This window comes from Alexandromys fortis, unplaced genomic scaffold (genome assembly GCF_014885135.2).
Source record: "Alexandromys fortis isolate MF-2015 unplaced genomic scaffold, M_Fortis_MF-2015_v1.1 scaffold_75, whole genome shotgun sequence".
Lineage (NCBI taxonomy): Eukaryota > Metazoa > Chordata > Mammalia > Rodentia > Cricetidae > Alexandromys > Alexandromys fortis.
The window spans coordinates 2173316-2195308 of NW_026067956.1; the positions used below are offsets into that span (position 1 = coordinate 2173316).

General features: G+C 45.3%; 1 protein-coding gene across 3 annotated transcripts in view; it reads left to right on the top strand.

Moving 5' to 3' along the window:
• The window catches only part of Msra (methionine sulfoxide reductase A), a 314205-nt gene that overhangs the window by 114344 nt on the left and 177868 nt on the right, over nucleotides 1-21993 (top strand). For 2 of the 3 annotated variants that reach the window (XM_050152201.1, XM_050152199.1), the window contains exon 2: nucleotides 10628-10696. The exons of the other annotated variant lie outside the window; for it this stretch is intronic. In XM_050152201.1, coding sequence (XP_050008158.1) covers nucleotides 10628-10696 — 69 coding nt within the window. The remainder of the gene's footprint in view (nucleotides 1-10627; nucleotides 10697-21993) is intronic. 3 annotated transcript variants of the gene reach the window in all.

The following is a 21993-nucleotide window of genomic DNA, read 5'->3' on the forward strand; positions in this document are numbered from 1 at the left end:
CCAAAGTGAAGCGCTCCAGATGATAGGGGTGATGATGGAATGCATTTCCTGGGGTGATGGGGTGAGCCTGGGAGCTTGGGTGTCCTGGGGACTGCACCAGAGCCGGGAGCTTTAAGAGCAACAGCCTTCTCTGGTACAGAAGCTAGGGCGCATGGCTAGGACCAGCAGTCCCGAGGAGGGTGTTGGCTGTGCTCGCTGATGAAGGGTGATGACAGGGAAGACACTTCATCTTTCTCTTTGTGTCACAGAGCCTGGCAGGGAACCAGAAACCCATAAGCTTCCCAACTTGCTTGGCTAGAGGATGGATTCCTCCGCTGTGACATGCGGGACAGCTATGTGCTCCCTGTCCCCCTCCTCACCCCCATCAACCTTCCTGCACAGTTTATGAACTAATGAACTCATCAGCCCTGCCCAAGTCTGGAGCAATGTCTCAACCCCCATCAGACAGAAACAGATAGCCTGGTCACACAGCTGCTTCCATTGCTAGATCCTAGCAGCTGAGCCCTCATTCCTCAGGGCAAGACTGAGTTCGTGGTGCTTGGATCATAGAGAGGAAGGGTCTTGCGGGTTCAAACAGGAGGGGCAGGCAGAAAGTGGAGCTGTTGGGCTGTTAGTGGTTTTCATACCGAGAGGTCTGCCCGCCTTCTTTGTGGATCAGATTGAGCCCAGAAGAAAACATTTTGATTTTTTTTTTTTTTTTTTGAGACAAGGGTTTCTCTGTAGCTTTGGGGCCTGTTCTGGAACTAGCTCTTGTAGACCAGGCTGGCCTCGAACTCATAGAGATCCTCCTACCTCTGCCTTCCTAGTACTGAGATTAAAGGCGTGTGCCACCACTACCCGGTGCAACATTTTAATTTTTAAAATACTGTCTTTTGATGGTTTTCCTTTCATTTTTAGTTGACTAATTATCAAATAAAGGCTTCTCAGGAAAAAGAAACAACAAAAAACCAAAAAGAAAACTAGAGCCCACAGTCATGTGAAGAAGGAAGAAAAGTCCTCTGTAATCCAGCACACGGCAGCAGCTCCTGTCCTGCTTCCATCACTGTCCAGGGGTCGTTGTTCTGGGCCTTTGTCTCTCCTTACTGAGTAGGCTGTGTAGTCTGCCCTCCCAACCCTATTCTTCTCACTTCCTGATGCTGTAGGAAAACCATGTATGATAATCTCTTAGAAATAACTAACCTTCTATCTCAGAACGGCATAACTTATGTCATTGTTGTCAGCATTTCCCCAAACACTGTATTCCCAAACACGGTAGCCCCAAACTGTAAGAACAGAATGCCAATAATAGATAGGACTCTAGTGCCCATGCACATGCTTAGCTAGAGACAATTCTCTCTCCTCCCCCAGGGTCCCTGCCCCGCATCTGAGTGACATACAAACTGTCTTTGATGTTGTGGAGGGGACCCGAGGCAGGATCTGGTCAGTGTTCTGGAGGGACTCTTCCACTGAAGATGGAAGAGACTGGTCCAGAATCAGATCTTGGGGCTTGCATGGACGCTGCTTACTTCCTCCAGACGCCTTGAATGTGTGATCGGGAGAAGGGAAGGGATTGGGAGACTCTTGTTTTGGGAGGTCAACAGATTTTTCATCTCAGACCCAATGAGAATGTTGATCACCATTCTCATTAGAAACTGGGGTGCTGGTTAATTTTAGCTGTCAACTCGACACAGTCTAGCATCTCTTGAGAAGGGATTCTCAATTGAGGAAGGAATTGCCTAGATGAGACTGTTATGTGGGCATGTCTGTGGGGGTTGTCTTGATTGTTAATTAAAGTGGGAAGACTTAACTCACAGTGGGCAGCACTGTTTCGTGGGCTGGGCCCTTAACCTTGTAAGAGTGAAGAAAGCTAGCAGAGAACTGACTGGCAAACAAGGAACAGCGAACGTTTCTTTCTGCTCTTGACTGTGTTAATCCTGCCAAGTGAGACTAAAACCACACTATAATTTTTGAGCCAAATTTGAAGTAAGCTTCATTAAATACTATGGATACTGGCCAGAGCCATACCTGGTGTTCCTAGAGAATGGTGGCAAATTCCATTAGTCAGGTGCTCATGAAGGCAAAACCCATAAGGCTATATACCTCCCGTCTTTGTGCAGTAGGAGGCCAGCATACATCCTGACGTATTTCCTGTCTACGTACCTCCTGCTACACGTGATCAAGCACATTCTATGCAGCTGAGGCAACCAAGCTTGTTTACAGAAGTGAAAACATAGGGCTTGTTATCTTACATGAAAAACAGCCCCCAGCGTTCTAGGATGTTACCTGTCCTTGGGCAAGTGGGCCTTTCAGGTTAGAGCCATTTTGGTTTTATAGATCTCTTAAGCACAGTCATTTAAATTAAAACAACTTCAGCTCTCACAACTGTAGAAGCGATGTGACCAGTCGTCTCAAGAACTTGCCACTGCCACCGTGAAGTAATACAACCTGGAATTGGAAGCCAAACCAATCGCCTTCCCCCCAAATTGCTTTTATCAGGATGTTTTGCAGCGGGTAAAGGTGTTGTCACAACAGTTTTGACCACTTAACATTTTGAAGGCGTAATAATGGAACTTCCCACTGAATGTGTTGACATTGGGAAGCAGATGGCTGGTATCCTAAATCCAGTGTTTGGGAATATTGACAGGTGCTTGAGGAAGGAATGAAGTGGGGGTCTATTGTATGCAGCCTGGCAATCTTGGTAAACAATAGTATGGCTGATCATTATTTCAGGTCTGGTTCTGTGAGGACCCCCTGGCTCTGGGGATGTCTATTGCTCCATCTAGTCATTCAGTTCTCTCCACCAGATGACAGATGACTGCTCTGGTGTGTGAGGATAGCTTAGGCCGCTCATCATGGGGTGACTGTTACTCATGGAGTGACCTGCCTGTGAGAATCAGTGTTCCTGGGCACTCAGTATCTTCAGTCCTGAAGAAGGTAGGAGAGGTTAGGCAAGCGAGGTGAATCAGCCTTCTATTACCGGTTCTGAGGCAGCCACTAGATGATCCACGTGCCTTTGTGTAGGGTTGGGCAGGAATCTGACTGAAAGGTTAATAGTTGGCAAAGGAGGAGACACAAAACAGAGGCATAGATGCTAAACTCTTGTCCTGCTTTCAGGCTCTTTCCCTCAGTGTCTGTGGTCTGAAGTGAGGTCAGTGCTTTGTGGCGAGTTTTTGTTGCAGGCATAGCCAGGACCAAAGCTCTTGCACCTTCTGGTGACTCTGTGTTCCAGGACAGCAGCCATTCCTAGACGCTCTAACCGGACAATATCCCATTGTCATAAGGAGCTTGGGCCCAGGAGAAGCCCAAGGGGTGGGGTCTGGTCTCCAGCCTTCCTTTTCCCTGCCACCTGCCATCCTCTTCCTTCATAAGATACAGGTTCTAGCCATCGTAATTTAGATACAAGTCAGGCAGCTTAGGGCTGGGCGGTTGTGTGGTTCTGAATTACTGCAGACGCGATTAGGCAGTGTCTGTTGTCCTTTGTTCAAGAAAGGAAGCTGCCATAATATTTGGGGCATCTTAGACTTTCACAGGACAAAATCCAGTGGTGTCAGTGCCTTCTTCTGAAGCCTTGAGAACATGTCCCCGGGGTCCCTTTCAAAATGCCCGTCAGAGTTGACTCTGACCCTTGCTTACATTAACCTCTGTGTTCTTCAAGCAGGAGGCTTTCAGAATAGATGAAAATCCACCCCCGTGCTCATCTACCCTTGACAGAGGACACATCATCACCATGAACTGCACACATGGCTTTGGAAGGGCCCCCACTGAGCAGGGAGCAGAGGCAGGGACATGTGCTCAGCCAGCCAGATTGGAGGCCTCTACCCTGCTGTGACTGGGCCACAGATGTCTCTGCCTGTCACCCCTCCCTGCCCTTCCCTGCAGTAATCAATAGTGAGGGCCCAGCTAATGCATGATTTTTCTGTTCGGTGAGCTAGCTGGTTTCTTATGGTGAATTATGCCACTAATTTTGGAGCATAAACTTGTGAATGCTGCCATTTACAAATGCTGGTGTCACCCCCAGATAGGTAACCAGTCTGGCTCTGGGGTCCCTAGATACCTTGGACACGTGGCTGTAGCAGAGTTTCAATGGGGGGGGGGTGCTTTTTTGACTTACAGGGACAAATCCTTCATTGCTGGATTTTGTTGAGCCAGGATCTCTTATAGCCCGGGATGGCCTCAGAGTCTCTATATAACTGAGGTTGACATCACATCCTGATCCTCCTGCCTCTACCCGCCATGTGCTGTCTTGTCTGGGTTTTAAAGAACTCACAGTCCTCACCCCTGCCCCCAGTACTCCTCTCCTATTCTAAAGCTGTATATTGTTTTGCTTCTTATTTGAAATTTTGCTCTTTGAGGTTTTAGTGACCTGGGATCAACTATAGCCCAAAACAATTAAACAGAAAACTTCCAGAAGTGAACAAAGAGTTTAAAGCTGTGTACTGTTCTGAGGGACATGGAATACTGCGCATTTCACTCTGTATTGCCTGGGATCTGGATTGCCCCTTTGACTGTTCTCCTGTCCATTGGCCACTTGGCAGCTATCTTAGCTATCAGAGTACTGAGGTACTTGCAGTACTGAGGTACTTGGGTTAAAGTAACCCTTATTTTACTTAATCAGGGTCCCAGAATTCATGAGTAGTGATTCAAAGGAGACTCCAGGTAAAAAAGCAAAACTCAAAAAGCAAAACCAAACCAAAAAAAAAAATACCCCATCCCTCAATACTCACAAACAAAGATGGAAGGACAGTTTAATTCTGGTACTATGTAGCAAGGCTGCCGGTTGTATAGAGTAAAATACAGTATATATAAGGTTGGCTCTGTCTCAAGTTGGAAGCATTCACTTGGATTCTATCCTCCGTAGATGAGAGAAAACTCCCACTGCAGGGAGTCTGATAAATTATTGAGGGGATTTTACTGCAGTTTATTGGTAGAAGTGAGGAAGAAAACAACTTTTTTTTTTTTTTTTTGGTCGCATCTTTCTGTTTCCTTCACTCAAACCAGGACTGACAGGTGATTTTGTTCTGGATTCTGTCTCTGAATGATAATTGACTCTCTGGGTTGTTCTAATGAGAAAAGATTTTGGGAGAATACGGAAAGTAACTAGTGATGTCTGACATGAACACGCGTGCGGAGGAGGATAAGATACATCATTTCCTGATTCAGATCTAGTTTTTTTTTTTTTTCGATAGAAAGCTCCCATGCAGATTCCAATGCTAGCCTGGCAGTTGTGCAATACTTGCAGTGTGCCAGGCTTTACATATCTAATGTAATTCTCAAAGCCACTTACGAGGTAGTTCAAACGAGGAAATGCATAATGGAGAGCCTTTCCGAATGAGGGAAAGCCTCACAGAGGTTAAATGATAGGTCAAGGTTGTCCAGCCAGGATGTGGAGGGGGCTCGAGATCACACAATCTCCTTCCAGGGCCCTGTCTGTCATCCCAGCCTGTCCTGTCTTTCTCTTGCTAAGGCTGCATAGACTGCCACAGGGCTGACCTAAGACTCAATGATCTGTATTCCAGAAGAAAATGCAAAATCAATTTATAGAAACAATTATCTTTGGGCCTCAGGCTCTGGAATAAAAGATGAGATAGAGGCATCTCACCAGAGAGGACAGCACTCCTTCCTGTCCCGTGTGGAACACTTTCATGCCTACTTCCGTCAGCCCTGCCGTCTTCCCAGACGCGAGGAGGTAAGAAGCTAGGAAGGAGGCTCCAGCATCGGAGGGTGAGACATTGGCTCCCTCCTCTCCAGGCCACCCAGCTGGGTCACTGATTCTGAGTGCCAATTTAAGTGTTTACCTTTATATGTGGGAAACACACTCTTTGTATTTTTTTTTTTTAAAGAGGATACTATAGGACTATGCCAATGGCTTAGTTATTGAAGTCCTTGCCTTGCATGCATAAGGACCTGACCACCCCTAGAAAAGCCAGACGTGGTAGTGGTGTGTACTTGCCTCTCTAGTGCTGGGGAGGCAGTTACAGGTGGATCTCTGGGGCTCACTGGCCAGCCAGCCTAACCCAATTGGTGACTTCCAGGCCAGTGAAAGACAATGTCTCAAAACTAGGGCAGGTGGCACTTGAGGAATGACAACTGAGGGTGTCCTCTGGTCTTCACATGTACTCAACACACATACATATGCACCCCACATGCACACACACACGTACACAAAGACAGATATCTGGTCACATGTCACAACAGTGTTTGAATCACAACAGACCAGAGATGATGGTGGCCTCAAGTTTCATTACGAAGTTAGTGATGTCTTGATCAAGTTTAGTTTGTGTAAACATGCAGAATGGTGTTTAATAATACATTTCTTAGACCATCTCCCATTAAGTAATGCAACAGTATGAGGATGTGTGTGTTTGTGTCTATTTACTGGGTCTTTTATATTGGCTTAAAGAGACTTTTAAATTCTATTTACTTCATTTACTAGCTTAACAAATACTGAAAAGCTCTGTGTCACTACATGCTGGGTTTATGAGATAATGGGACATGGGATGTGGCCACTGCCCTCTGAGCTTGCCATTATTCACTGGAAAATTTGGTCCTTGTCCATGTAGAAACACGAATATTTAGTGCAGCCCCTAGTGAACAAGGCAGAGGTGTCTGTAGGGGAGGGAGGTGTTGAAATAAGAGCAGTGGGGCTGAGTCCCCAGCACCCTGGCCGCCTGGCTAGCTTATGCCTGAAATAACAACACACAAACTGTATTCATTTTAACACTGCTTGGCCCATTTCTATCTAGCCTCTTCTAGGCTAATTCTCGCACCTGGACTAGCCCATTTCTAATAATGTGTGTAAGCACCCCAAGGTGCGCTTACTGGGAAGATTTTAACCTACGTCCGTCCTGGGTTGGAGCTTCATTGCGTATGCCCAGGAGAGCGAAGCAGGGCCTCTGCTCCAGAGAGCAGAGCTGTCGAGTCTGAGCTCACTTCCTCTTCCTCCCAGCATCCTATTCTGTTTACTCCTCCCACCTATGTTTTAACCTATCAGGGCCAAGGAGTTTCTTTATTGCTTAACCAATGAAATCAACAGATTGATATATGACACTCCCACATCAGGGAGGAGAGGCTTGGTAAGCAGTCCTTACGAATCCTTGAAGGCCAGCAGCAGCACTGACTAGCCTCAGAGTAATGAGGACGAAATGCGGTTAATCTTGCCTGTCGGCTTGACTGCATTGAGATCTGCCGAGAAGGTTTCTAAAGCATGCCTCTGAGTGTGTCTGTGAGGGTGATACCATTAGCAAAAGGGGTGGGGAACCTTCCCTGAGTGTGGGTGATATCACCATGTAGCCCTGGTGGAATATAGGAAGAAAAGGGGAAGAGCCCATAAACACAGGTGCTCTCTCTGCCTCCTGGCTGCTGTGATGAGGACACTGTTTATTTTGCCTTCCCACCCTGACAGATCAAGTTTCTGAGACTGAGCCAAATGACCCATTCCTCCCTGAGTTATTTGCTCAGAATATATATATCAGCAACAATTTTGATGGACATGGGAGGGTACTTGGGAGTTTATGTTATATTATTTTTATTTCTTTCCATGTTGAAAGATCACTGTGGTTACACTGGGAAGAATGAATAGACAAGGGATACAGAACTAGAGGCCAGACAGAGAGGTCAAGGACATGAGACAAGGCCAATTTGCAGGTAAAGGGAAGGTGAAGTTGGCTAGACTCAGGACATAGTGTATGTGGGTAGTACAGGAGCTAGTCCAAGAGGTGGGGAGATGGTGGCCTGTTCCTAAGGCAGTGATGCAGGCAGTCAGGTCTGGAAACATCTCCTATGTCACCACAATGCCACAGAAGACATACCTTCTCTTATATTTGTGAACTTCACCTGAACTATAGATTAGCCTTGGTCTGCCCAGGAAACCAATTGCTAAGGAAAAAACTTATACAGAGAAGTCTATGGTTTTGTGGATTTTAAATTTTTTTTAAAATATTTATTTATTTATTTATTATGTATACAATATTCTGTCTGTGTGTATGTCTGCAGGCCAGAAGAGGGCACCAGACCTCATTACAAATGGTTGTGAGCCACCATGTGGTTGCTGGGAATTGAACTCAGGACCTTTGAAAGAGCAGGCAATGCTCTTAACCACTGAGCCATCTCTCCAGCCCCCGGATTTTAAAATTTTTGAGTATTTTTTTTTATCCTAGACAATGAGGAAAAGAATCTAATAATGACAAAGGTAGTATTGAATAAAATGAAATACCCTGCATAGTCTCTGTGTTTTTCACTTTCCTCTCAATATCCCCATCTTAGGTCATTGTCCTTGTAGTCCACATGAGTGGCGTGTGGGGTAATAAAATGGTTTCTCTTGTTAGTACTGCAGATATCATAGTTCTTCGTTGTTCTAAGCTATGCCTCGGATACATTGCTGTCACATCCGTTAAGCTCAGGTAGAAAGAGCATCAACAAACCAAGAAAGGATTCCATGCAAGTCCAGCTTGGTGACCCAATGAGTCCTACTGGATCTACTCACAGGAACATAGGTTGACCAGACAGCTGAGAGTCCCGCCAACAGCATGGAGGACTCTTGAAAAGGTGCCCTCCGAGAGTCCATTGGACAACTCTTAGGCAGCGACACTACTGGAATGTCTCACTAAGTTAGTTTCCCTCTTACATATCCGTGGGGAGAGGCACCTCTTGAAGGTCTCCTGAAGGCTCCTAAGCCCCCTAGTCCTTCTGTGAAGGAAGACTAATAAGTCTGGTCTCTTGAGGGCAATGTGCTGGTGATCACAGCTGCTCTGACTCAAGATGGCAATGGCATCACCAGTCCGGAGGGACCAGCTGCATTTGATAAAACCATGAGTGTAATTTTTAAGCACTCTGTGAGGCTTCCTGATGACAAGTGGAACTTAACGTTATGTTATGTAGATCCTCTTTTTGCCTACCTACATTTTCCCTCAGGTTCAACTCTTACAGGTGGGGTTAGTGGGTTAAAGGAAGGAGTTTCTGATTTCTTGGCAAGGGTAAAGGTGAGAATCTAGGCTCATTGGTCAGGGTTAAGGGATGGGTCGGGGGTACTCATAAGGCAGAGCCTTGGTCTCCATGTGTTTGCAGGGATGCGATGACCAGGGACCTTGAGCATATGAGCGAGCCAGAAAGGGTCATCTGGGACCTTTCATCGTGTCTCTGCTAATTGTGTTCAATAGTGGCTGAGGGCTCCAGGAAGCTGCCAAGCCTGCCCGCTATCTGTCTCTACTCTGGGCTGTTTGCTTCCCTTTTCTTGGATTTTCTTTCTTGAAAACCAATAGAAAACCCCGAGATGAACTTATGAAATCTGGGGAACTAAAAGGAGCCTCGCAGACTCACAGGGTCTACATCACCTAGGCAATGCTACAAAGGGTGCTGAGAAGCCCATGATTTGGATAGGAGCTTAAGGCCTGCTGTGGCATGGTCCCCACCTCAATCTAGTGTCATATCTCCTCACACGTGGACCAGGTGGTTCACCAAGATCCTCTGGCATTCGCTCGGGTTGTTTCCTTGTCACCCTTGGCCAGAGCTTAGTAGACCTGTTGTGACTCTTAAGCCATGAGGAGGTTGAATGTCAGGATTTAGTTGTTCCTCCTGTGTTCTATGTAAATAGTCATATATGAGCATGTATGTTGGAAGCCCCAGCCTGGAGGCTCATTACATCTCTACTTTGCAATGGTGGTGGGACTTCAGGGCTGAAGGGCTGTTGATAAGCACCTTTGTGGGTCCCCAAAACAGTTGTCCCTGGAACAGTGCTCGAATCACAGTGGGGTGCCCTGGCTTCCTGCTGCACTTCTTGTTTAAATACCAACTTTATCGATATTCTGATTGTTGGACATCGTCCGGGGAGACATCCTTACTCACCCTGGATTTCAAGGATTCCCTTGTTCTCTTGGGTGGTCAGCTTCAGTAAGGACCCTCTGACCAGTGGTCCAGCACTTTTCCGTTGTCCAGGCCTGTAAGAACTTGGTCCCTGACACATTTCTTTACAAAACAACATGCCAGAGTTTGATGTCTAAGCTACTCTGTCATTGAGGTTGAAAACTCAGGTAAAGGGCTAGGGAGGTGACCCAGTCAATGGCTTCCCCTGCAAGCCTGGTGGCCTGAGTTTGATTTCTAGAACCAATGGAAAATGCTGGATTTGGTGGCATATATTTTAATCCCTGTGCTGGGGATTAAAAGCTTGACAGGCATATGAACACATGCCGTTATATGTCAGTGAAGCTTATGTGAGTGTGATACAGGCAGATACAGGTGAGATCTCTTGGGCTCCTTGACTGGCCAGCCTTGCCAAATTGGTGAGCTCTAAACTAGTGAGAGACTGCCTCAAAACAAAACAAAACAAAACTCAAAAACAAAGTGGATCATACCTGAGGAACGGCATCCGAGGCTAACTTCTGGCCACCGCATGCGTGCGCGCACACACACACACACACACACACACACACACACATATCAACCCCACATGCACCCTTGCATGCATGCACATGAGTGCACGTACACACATGGCTTTATAAAAATAGCCAGGTGATTGAAATTCTCTCAAGAGGGTAAGCTCTGATGTGTTCCTGACTCCTGCAGAGAACGGGCTCACTGACACATTTAATGACATGTGTTAGCATGCATGTCAAACTTTACACTTAAACTCACATTTCTTTCTTTCTTTTTCCAGCCAAACACCATGTCAGTGGCAACAGAACGGTTGAACCTTTCCCAGAGGGAACACAGATGGCTGTATTTGGTAAGATATCAACTCAGAAAGAAAACCCAAATACTGTGCAAAGCTTCCTGCCAACTTTCTTAGCTGTAGTAAGTGTCCTCGGGGCTTCAAAATCTGGGCTCTTCTAGATATTTACAAGTCGTTACAGCCAAGAAAACTCTTGAGTTCTTAGTAATTTCTGGGCCCAGGAATACTTACTTTGTAGAATCCGATATGTTTTCTTGTCTAATTTTGACAGCCCAGATATCATGCTGTAAGATTGCAGTTTCCTTTGGCCACACTGTGAATTAACCTAATTAATTTAGGATTTGAGCTTTTCTTTCTCTTTCACACAGATGCACAACTTCTATCAAGTGGTGTGGAGTCATTATTGCAACCCACTCCTAACTAGATGGCCTCTTTCTTCTCCATGAATTGAGCACATTCATGGGTAGGATCATTAATTAAAAATATTTCAAGTGGAGCTGAGTACAATCCTTGGCTATGTACCTAAAAATTACAGTTGTGAGTTTTTCAAAATTATTTATTTATTTATTTATTTATTTATTTATTTATTTATTTATTTTTGGCTAATTCTGAACCATTTGGTGAAGTCTTCTTTGTCCATGTATCCACGTTCATAGCCTCTGTCTCTCACACCGCCTTCCACACGTCCCTGCTTCTGGCAGTTTTCTGTCTGTCCTTGCCTGCCTCCTCTCCTCCTCCCCTTCTTCACACCAGCTCCCTTTTCCCTTTCCTTGCTTTTTCAGCCTCTGGGCTCTTCTCTCCAGCGGTGTCCTGAGGTCTTCTCAGGCAAGGCCCCTCTGATTTATTGGGACCTTAGCTTGTCCTCCTCCATTCCTGCTTACCAGCCACTATGAGATTAGTGGCTCTGCTGTGCCATGGCCTCCACGTTGTGATGCTGTACCTCACCACAGGACTTGGCTGATGGGCCAAGCCATTGCGTGATGGGCCAGGCTATTATGGGCTCCAGCCCTGAGCAATCACATATTTTCTCAGGCATTTTTTGACACAGTGATGTCTAATAAATCCTTGTTGAGAGAGAGAAATGGCACAGGCCAGTCCTAAGAGGCCTCTGTCTCCTGCGATGCCGTGAGAACTCGCACACATTAACCTCAGAGGTGGACGCGTCAGGGCATGTAACTCCATGTCAAGACTCCTTTCCTTTTCCATTCCATATTAATTTCCAGTGGTTTACTAAAACCTCACCAAACGCCTTCACAGTTTGACTTCGGGTAAGACACTATTTAGCTTTCTGTTGGGTGAATCCTGAGCCCTCTCTAGGTCTGGGCCTTTGTTCTGCCTTCTCCCTACTCAAGACTTCGGACTCAAGAGTCATAGTGAGCCTGGAAAACTTGGTAACTGGCTGAATGGCCAATAGGTGTGATGTGAAGAAAAAAGAAAAAAAAGGCTCAGAGTCAGATGTGATAGCAATGCCTGTGATCCCAGTTTTTGGAAGGCAAAGGTAGAAGGGTTGCTATACATTTGAAGTCTTCCTTTAAAAACAAAACAAAACAAAAAAAAACAAACAAAAGGACCACTTGCATAATTCTTCAAGTTCACAATATCTAAAGGGCAAAATTATACAGAACCGAAAATAGCGTAAGCCTGACATCTAAAAAGTCTGCTTTGTAAGTGCAGCTTGGCTCTGCTTGCGGCTTAAATGAAGTTCCCGTTTGGTTAAGTAGATGCAGTCATTGCACAGTGAGGTTTCCAGAGCTCCGCTCCCTTTATGTCACTTGTCCCCCTGGCCTATGGTAGATGAGATAACGGCCGGCGTGGGGAGAACTCCTGTCATCCTGGGCTGCTTATAGCGGTCCTGAAAAGGCCAGATTGACACAGCGCTTGACTCTGAGATATACAGGGAGCTTACCCTGCCAGCACTTCAAGAGGCTGGTGGGTTAGCTAGGCAGTTGGCTCAGAGAGGTCCTGTGACTCACCCAGGGCTGCTGGACCTTTGGTTCCAGGGTTTGAGCCGGAGTCTGCTTGACTTGGAACTGACATTCTCTTCCTGGTGTTATCTTTCTCTGTACTGCTTGAAGGAGCCCCACTAGGGTCTGATAGATTAAAAAATACCTTTCGGCCGGATCCACACACAAAAGCATGGTTTCCAGCCAAGCCAATTTAGTAAATTGATTTGTAAACTCCTGTGTATTCCCAGAGTGCTCTGAAGGACCCTTGAGATGCAGCTTTTGCTGGGAAAATGCTGTTTGGAGTGAAAGTCTCATCCGGCTCCCTCCCCATTTCGATTTTAGTAACAAATAATGCAGCCAGCACTGGCTGCATCTGCCTGCCTGTCAGTTACCCAGAGCAACAGGGGTGCTTCTTACCTGTCCAGACTCCTCCTTCAGCTGTGGAGTTCTCAATACATCATGCCAAAACAGTGTCACCAATGGTAACTTCATCTAGTGGCTGAACAGGGCGAGTAGAATGATGTCTACATGGCCGCTTTATGGGTTAATCCACTCTTCTGGTGACTGCTGGGCCACAGTTAGGCTTTTAGATCAGCTCGGAGGGATTAAGGCCCATTCTGGTGTGAAAAATACAGAAGTGTGTTGTACCCAGTGGTCAGAGATAGCTCCTTAAACATTGTGCCTGCCGTTTAGTCTTTGCCAATTAACTCAAGACATTTTTTTTTTTATTCTGTCTTCTGTGGTCCATCTGTGAATTTTTCCTCCAGAACTTCTCCTTCTCCCTTCATCAGCTGGGCCAATATTAATGAGCGAGGCTACAGGCCCTGGTCCCTGGTGCTCTTCAGGTCTGCCGCTGATGCTCACTTTCAGGTTAGAGGGAGCTCATACTTTGTCAAAGTGAAACGGAACAGTTGGCTGTTATGTAATGCCTCTGTCTGTGCTGTCTGAGAGTGCCCTGTGGCTGTCCCGCCTCTTATCTGCACAGGGGTCCTGTGAAGTGGGCAGAGACAGAAGCATCTCATCTGGAGATTAAAGACCCAGCCAAGCTGAGAGCCTTTTTTCTCCCTCATGAGAACATCTTTGGCTGCCCCTCCATGCCTGTCTCAGGACGGTTTTCTCTGCTCCCGATATCTTAATGAAGGTGACAACTGTTGGCCGTGGGCCACTCTGTCCAGCAGAGCATCAGGCTGTAGCCTTCTGGGCTTGGGGGAGTGTTGTCAGTCCAGAACAGCTACTTCATCGATGGGAAACACTCCACAGACGAGAGGATCGATCAGAGCAAATAAAATAAAAGCTTATTAATAGAGAAACGCGGACAGGGACGGAAAGGGCAAGATTCTAGTCACAAGCTAGACTCGAAAGATGAGTTATTTGAAACTTTAGGGGCTAGAGAGGTTGTTCAGTGGTTAAGAGCACATTCTCGTGCAGAGGACCTGGGTTAGTTCCCAGCACTCACATCCGGCAGTTCACAACTCCTGCCACTGCAGCTCCAGGAGGATCCAGTGCTTTCTTCTGGTCTCCACATGTACCTGTGCTCACATGCATGTGCACATACATACCCACATGTTCATACACACAATTAAAAAAAACTTCAAAGTAAGTCCTTGAACTTCTGTTTGCTACCCAAACTCTGACACTCCCAAATATGAAAGCTCGCCCTCGAAAACAATGTCTAAACTACACGCAAGGTACACACCTATAATCCCAGCATGTAGGGGCTTGAGACAGGAGGAGCTCAAGTTCCATGCCGACTTGGACTGTACAGTGAGAGAATGAGAACCCTGTCTTAATTAAACTTTTTTTTTTTAAAAGAAAAGAACTAGAAGTTATATTAAAATAAGAGTGTGTAGAGGCTCAGGTAATTGGGTTATTACTTGAAAATACACACTGAATGAGGTAGACATTGAAAAATAATAAACTAAGGCATACAAACTGGGGCTTATAAAGATTGCAGCCAGTGATGTCATCTCGTTACCTCTGCTGGAGCCAACTTGGAAGATTGTGTGTTTGTGTGTGTGTGTGTGTGTGTTCGGGGGGTACTTGTGGAGGTCAGGGGTTTGTGCCAGGTGTCTACCTCTCTTATCATCAACTTGATCTTTTGAGACATTGTCTCTCACTGAACCTGAAGCTCACCAGTTAGCTGGGGTGCCTGGCCAGTGAGCTCTGGGGATATACCTATCTCTACACACCCTAGTGTTCGGTTATAGGCACACTACCGCACCCACATGTTTGCTTTGGTTTTGTTTTTTGTTTTCTTTTAAATGTGAGTGTCAAAGTTCTGAGCTCAGGCTTTTGTTTTTCTGATTTATTTGCGACAAGGTTTCTCTGTGTAGCCCTGGCTGTCCTGGAACTTCCCCTGTAGACCAGGCTGACCTTGAACTCAGAGATTCACCTGTCTCTGCCTCCCAGGTGTTGGGATTAAAGGCATGCATCACTACACTCAGCCCTAAACCTTTTCTTAAGAAATTATTTCATATTTAAAACTCTTCTAAGTTCTCACCCCAAAGCCCACACTTAGACTGCTCACAGGAAGAATTCTACAAGGAGAACTTGAATGGGACAGAACTGTTAGGAAGTGACAGCAGCTGCTATCCCTTATTGTCCCATGGGTTCTTGATAGCCTGACATAGCTTTTTGGGGGCGAGCAGCTTCCAAGTGGCCTGTGATCTGTGTCAGTTTGTCTTGGGAGATCCTTCAATAAGGAGAGCACATGGCAGTCTAAGATATTTGGGGGCATGCTGATACCCTTGTCACCTGCTACTGTTGACACTAGGGCCAGTCCTTCGCAGGCCTTTCCTGGAGTAATGTACAGAAAAACTGATCAAAGGGGTCTGGGGACCAGCAGGTGTCAGAAGCCCCACCTCCTGTGAACACCTTTATCACCTTGGGAGAATGAGATCAGTGTCTCTATGAGGAACCCATCATAAGATCCACACACCCCCCTCACTTGAATTGTGATTTTTTTTTTTTTCCTTTAAGCAGTCCTGGTTATTTGTTGGCCAGCCGAGAAAACAGACTTAGGAACAGCAGGCAATATGTCAGGCTTCAAAGGAAAATGTATTGGTGCCTCGCTGGCTCACAGCCAACATTATGTTGGTAAATAATCAAACCCCGGTGTGGCGGGTTTCTCCCTGAACCTTGACTGAAAACTATTGAAGCTGGGTCTGGGAGCAGAAGAGCGGCAGACACACATTCCAGGGGAAAGGCTGGGGCGAATGACAGAAAATGTTTGTAATTACGCAGCCCATCTATGCCCACAAGACTGACGGCACAACAAGCTGAGAACTGGAGCAGCCTTCCAAGATGGAGAAGCCATGGGTAATCAGAGGCGGGGCCTTTCCCTAGGTCATCTGAAGCTCCTCAAAGGACAGGAAAGTCCTTAGATTTTGGAGATCCCCCCCCCCTTTTTGAGACAGATTTCATATATCCCAGATTGGCTTTGAACTCACTGAGTAACTAGTAGCCAAGGATGACCTTGAACCCATGATCCTTCTACCCCTAACTTCTGCACACCAGGATTACAGGCCTGCACTACCATCATGGATGCTTTATGCAGTACTGAGATGGAGCCCAGGGTTTCCTACTTGCTGGGCAAACCTTTTCCAATTGCGTCCCTAGCTTTGGAGATGCTTTAAGGCAAGCTTGTTTTTCGTATCTTTTTCACATGTTGATGATCTTGACTTTCATTTTCTTCCTGGGTGTAGGCAGGCCTGATACCAGAGGGATGGGGCCCAGAGGAGCCTGAGCGTGTCGTGCGACTGGGGAGATGCATCCATGTTGTTTTGAGAGAGCAGGAAGCTTGTCTGCAGTGGGAGAAGAGACTTGATTCTTACAGGCGTTTCTAACTTTTTGACATTGTGATGCAACGCTGTCTTCTACAGAGTTCATATATAAGAACCATGCACTCAATTTACACACACACAAAAAAACTGTGTCATTTTAGAATTTTGGGTTGGGATATCTTTACAGTTTTCATGGGCCTGTGGGCTGTAGGTGGGACGTCCTGGTAGGGTGTAGAGGCTGGAGTTCTGGTGGAAATTGTCTGTATTTGAAGTATAGTTCTGGGCATGAGCGGGATGACGTTTACCACAGTAACACATCATTGATTTAGACATGACTTTTCTATCAATCGCAGTCATTTGCAATGTATAAAAGAGCCCAGAGGTAGCCCTCCCAATAGAACAGCTGAGGAGAGGTCCAGGAAGACCTGGGGAGTTACAGTGGGATCGCACCACAGAAATCTAGGGTGCTGCTAACGAGTTTCTTGCCCCTCTTTTGTGCAATCTATGGGATGAAGAAGGGAGGACAAGGGCATGGGATTTGGGTCAGACTGTTACAGAGAATGCCTCATGGGCCAAAGGGGACATGAGATCACCATAGTACTGCCCAGTGACTCACTAGAGGGTCTGTTGAGCCTCCCTTCCCTGCCCAGTTTGTTATCATGGCCAAGGTCCTGGAGACTGACCTCAGCTTCCTTCAGATCCACTGGTTCTAGCACCCTTCCTTTGTAATGCCAAACAAGCCCTTTGTCTCAAGGACACTGAGAGAGAGAGAGAGAGAGAGAGAGAGAGCTTGTGTCACCGTTGAGAACTGACTTCGCATCACCCAGGTCCCAGTACTGACCTTTCCGCAAAGCTCTCTGACACTGGGACTGGACTGGTCCAGCTCTGGCTTCCTCCCGTGCCTGGTTGAGGCTTTGGCCTCAGCTATGAAACCAGCTGGCTATTAACGCTATCATCCTCCTTTGTCCCTAATCCAACAGGCCTGTGTTTTAAAATTTCTTTTATAATAGAAAAGGATCAATTTATTTTACAAACGTGGCAGACATTTCTCACATCTCCAAGAAAGCATGCAAAAAAAAAAAAAAAAAAAAAAAAAAAAAAAAAAACCAGGCCGGGGGAGCAGTTGTGTTTCTATTGTTTCTCTCCACACTCACATTTCACAGACAGTAAGCAGATGTAGGCAACAGCAAAAACTGAATTGATTATTCAGCCTCAGTGAACCAAGCCAGCATTTTATTTTTGAGTACTGAGGATCAAAGTCAGGTCCTTGTACGTGCTGGGTAAGCATGCTACCACTGAGCTGAACCTGCAGCCCCCGACTAGTTGTGGGTCAAGTACAGGTAATATGAAACATGACATTCTTTCCCTTGCTCGTATTCTCCTCAGCTATCTCTGTCTTGATTGTAAAACACATGAAAATATGTACAAGACATAGTACAGCCACAGATGTCTGAACTCTGCTAGATCAAAGAAAATAAGGGCTGGCGAGATGGTAAAGGCTCTTGCCACCACGCCTGAGGACCTGTATCGTGTGATGCCTGACTCTTTTGTCTTTTTGGGGGGCCCACTAGCCAACTCCCAAATAAATCACACACAGAGGCTTATTCTTAGTTATGAATGCAAGGCCTTAGCTTGGCTTGTTTTTTGTCAGTTTTTCTTAAATTATCCCGACTACCTTTTGCCTCTGGGCTTTTATCTTTCTCTATTTCTGTATGCCTTCCTTTCCTTCTTACTCTGTGACCGGCTGGGTGGCTGGCCCCTGATGTCCTCCTCTCCGTGTTCTCCTGTTCCTCATTCTCTATCCTCCCAGATTTCTCCTTCTATTTATACGCCTTGCCTGCCAGCCCCGCCTATCCTTGCTCTTGCGTTGCTATTGGCTGTTCAGCTCTTCACTAGCCCATCAGGTGTTTTAGACAGGCACAGGAACACACTTCACAGAGTTAAACAAATGAAGCATAAACAAAAGTCACAACCTGAAAATAACATTCCCCAAAAGACCTGAGTTCAACCCCTGGGACACACATGGTGAAAGGAGAGATCCGGCTCCCACAGATTGTTCTCTGACCTCCACATGTGCACCCACTTCCACATACACACATACCCATAAATAAATAAGTGTAATAAAAATTTTCAAAGGAAGAGACAAATAAGGAATATAAACCATATTTATAAATTTGTGATTTATAAAACAGCACGAACTTGACTTGGTGTTTCTAACAGCAATATGAAGTAAGATCTCTTGTGTGATATAATTTAATTGTTTGGTAAACCAATGTATATACAACTTACTGTTTTAACAGTTTTAGGCATTCAATTTCACATTGGTAAATGCATTCACATTGTTAGGAATCTTCACCATCCTGCATCCCAGACTGAAGTTCTGTGGCTGTTAAACAACTGTTGTCAACCCACTTCCCCTAGCTCTGATAATTCCTATTATGCCTCTGTCTTCTTCAGGCTGACTGTTCCAGGTGTGTAGGTGTGTAATCAAGCAATATCCATGTATGGCTAGCTTGTTTCACACAGCAGAATATTTCATAGTCCCTCCAAGTCACAGTGTATGTTACATCTCCTCCTTTATCTTATTGTATACATGGACCATGGTCTGCTTATTCATTTGGTACTTGGGTGGTGTCTTTCTTTTGCTGTTTTCAACAACTCTGAGAGGAACACAATTGCAGACCTCTTCAAATTCTTGATGTGAGTTCCTCTGGTGACTGTACCCAGGATAGAATACTCCGCTTAGGTTCTTTGGAGGTTTTTAGGCACTACCATTTTGTTTTTCAGAACAATTGCACCTTCACAGGCCCCAGTGAGTACCATTCCCCCACATCTTTCCAAAATTCTTTACTGTTGATATTTTCCACAAGAGGCAAAGAAAGTATCAACCTGAAAGCCCATCAGTGGGTGAACGGGTGAAGAAAATGCAACCAAGGTCAGCCTTAACATTGAAGGAAACTCCATCATTAGGACAACATGAAGGAGCCCGATGGGCATGATGCTCATTTGATAAACCAGACACAGAAGGATGGTGCCACGGTCATCTCATATGAGGAATCTGGAAAGGGTGACCTCATAGAAGCAGAGTAGTGGATGGAATAGTGGATGCTAGGGCCTGGGACTGGGGTGCAAAAGACAGGTGGAGGAACACTTGTCGGAGAGTGTGAAGTATCACTTTGATGCAAAATAGTCACATCCGGGAGAGTTCTCATGTAAGAGGTGACTATAGTCGATATAACAGATGCCAGGAAATTGTTAGAGAGTAGATATAGGTTGGCTTACTCCCCCCCCCTAAAAGAACAGTGAAGACCTGGAATGATATGTTAATTAGCTTGATTTAATCACTCCGCTGTGGATATATAAGTTAACACATTATATACCATGATTATATTCAGTTTTATTTTTAAAAGTTAAATTAATAAAAAATAGTTTTGAAAAGCTTAATAGAGTAAGGGAGGGGCTCGAGAGATAGCTCAGTCAGTAAAGGGCTTGCCTTACAAGTATGAGGCCCTGAGTTAGATTCCTAGCACCTATGCAAAGAACACTGAGCATGGTGACACGTACGTATAAGCCCAGCTCTGGGGAGGTAGAGAATTGTGGATCTCTGTAGCTCATTGGCCAGCAAGCCTAAGCCTGGTTGTTGAGCTTCAGGCTAATAAGAGACCCTGTCTCAAAATACGAATCCGAGGTCTGGTGTAGGCAGACTGCTCATTTGTTTCCCGACTGCTTAGACCTGAATAATCACACAGAAACTCTATTAATTACAATAATGCTTGGCCAATAGCTTAGGCTTCTTATTCACTAACTTTTACATCTTAAATTGACCAGTTCCTATTATTTTATATTTTACCACGAGGCTTGTGGTTTACTGTTAAGGTTCAGGGGCGTCTGTCTTCTTTGGCAGCTCTTCAACTCTGCCTACTTTCTCTCTCTACATCTATGTTCAGTTTTTCCACCTGGCTTTACTCTGTTGAGCCACTGGCTGAAAGCAGCTTCTTTATTAACCAACGACAATAAAACATATTCACAGCATACAGAGGGAAATCCCACATCAGACGGAAGCAATAGCTCAAGGGCTAAGAGCACTGATTCAATACCCAGCACCCACATGGTAGCTCACAACTGTCCATAACTCCAGTTCCATGGAATCTGATGTCCTCTTTGACCTCCTTAGGCATCAAGCATGCAACATACTGCACAGACAAAACATTCATACACATAAAATAAATAAATCTAAAGTTAAATGAAAGGAAAGTGAAATCCTTTTATTTACAACATGGAAGAGCATATGTTACATGAAGTAGGGCAGTGTAACATAAATTGTATTGGTAAACTGTCATATGCTGCTTGCACTTGCTGAAAGTGGACTCTGGAATGAAGAAAGCCTCTTGTCTCTAACTTGAGCATGTTATATCAAGTGTGCACCAAGACTCCCTGTCCTGGAACAAGCTGGGCCCTGGCCCTATAGCAGTGAGACAGTAAAACAGCAAACGCTTAAGGATATTAAAACAATGCATCCTTGATCCCTGACTGGAGCAATAGCAGGCTGTAAATACTCTCTACCAGGAATTAGCATATTGCTAACCCCTCCATGTTTGATTAATCTCCATTGTGTGTGTTCAAATGTATGCTGTGCACACATGTGCATATTTGAAAACATCAGAGGGCAATGTTGGGTGTCATTTCTTGATACTGGGATGGATCTGAACCCAGGTCCTCATGGTTCTGCAGCAGGCTGTTTCTCTCACTGAACCATCTCCACAATCCACATTCCTAACATCATACACAGCCTGCCATTCTCTACATTATCACCAATATTTTTGTCTTTTTGATCTTAGCATTCTAGCAACAGTAAGATGATATCTCAGTGTGGTTTTGATTCGCATATCCCTTATAGTTAATAAGCTTGGGCCTGTTTTCATATACTTGTTGGCCTTGTGTGTCTTCTTTTGAGAAATGTCCACCCGGATAATTAGTCCATTTAAAAACTATCACCACCATCGTCATCATTACCATCATCATCGTTAGCTGCTACTGAGCCATTTGAGCTCCGTATTTGTTCTGATTGTCAATCCCTAATCAGATGAGGAATAGTTTTTAAACATTTATGCCATCATGCAGGCTGTCCCTTCACACAGATGCGATGCAGAAGCAATTTAATTTGATATAACTCCATGTATCTTTCTGCTTTTGTTTATGCTTTTGTGGTCTTATCTAAAATTTGGTTGCTCGTGGCAATGTCCTCGTGTTTCCTTCTAGCAGTGTTGTGGTTTCCAGTTTTGGAATTTTCCCTACCCCATTCTCTCTGAGTGGATTTTCCTTCAGGGGGCTACTTTCATGGCCATCCACTTTCCCATCATTGTTTACTGACAGCTTGTTCCATCTCCACTCATTTTCTGGTGTCTTTGTTAAAAGCAAAGAACCTTGGGGTTCTTTGTCCCATCCCATTGGCTCTTGTGTCTGCTGTTATGCCAGGGTCATGCTGTTTTGGTTAGTGTTGTTTTGTAGTGCATTTTGAAGTTTGGTATTATGATGCCTATTACTTATTTTTCTAAGTCTTCTTGCTCAGATTGACTTGACTGTGGTCTTTTGTAGTCTGATATGATTTTAGAGTTGCTTCCTC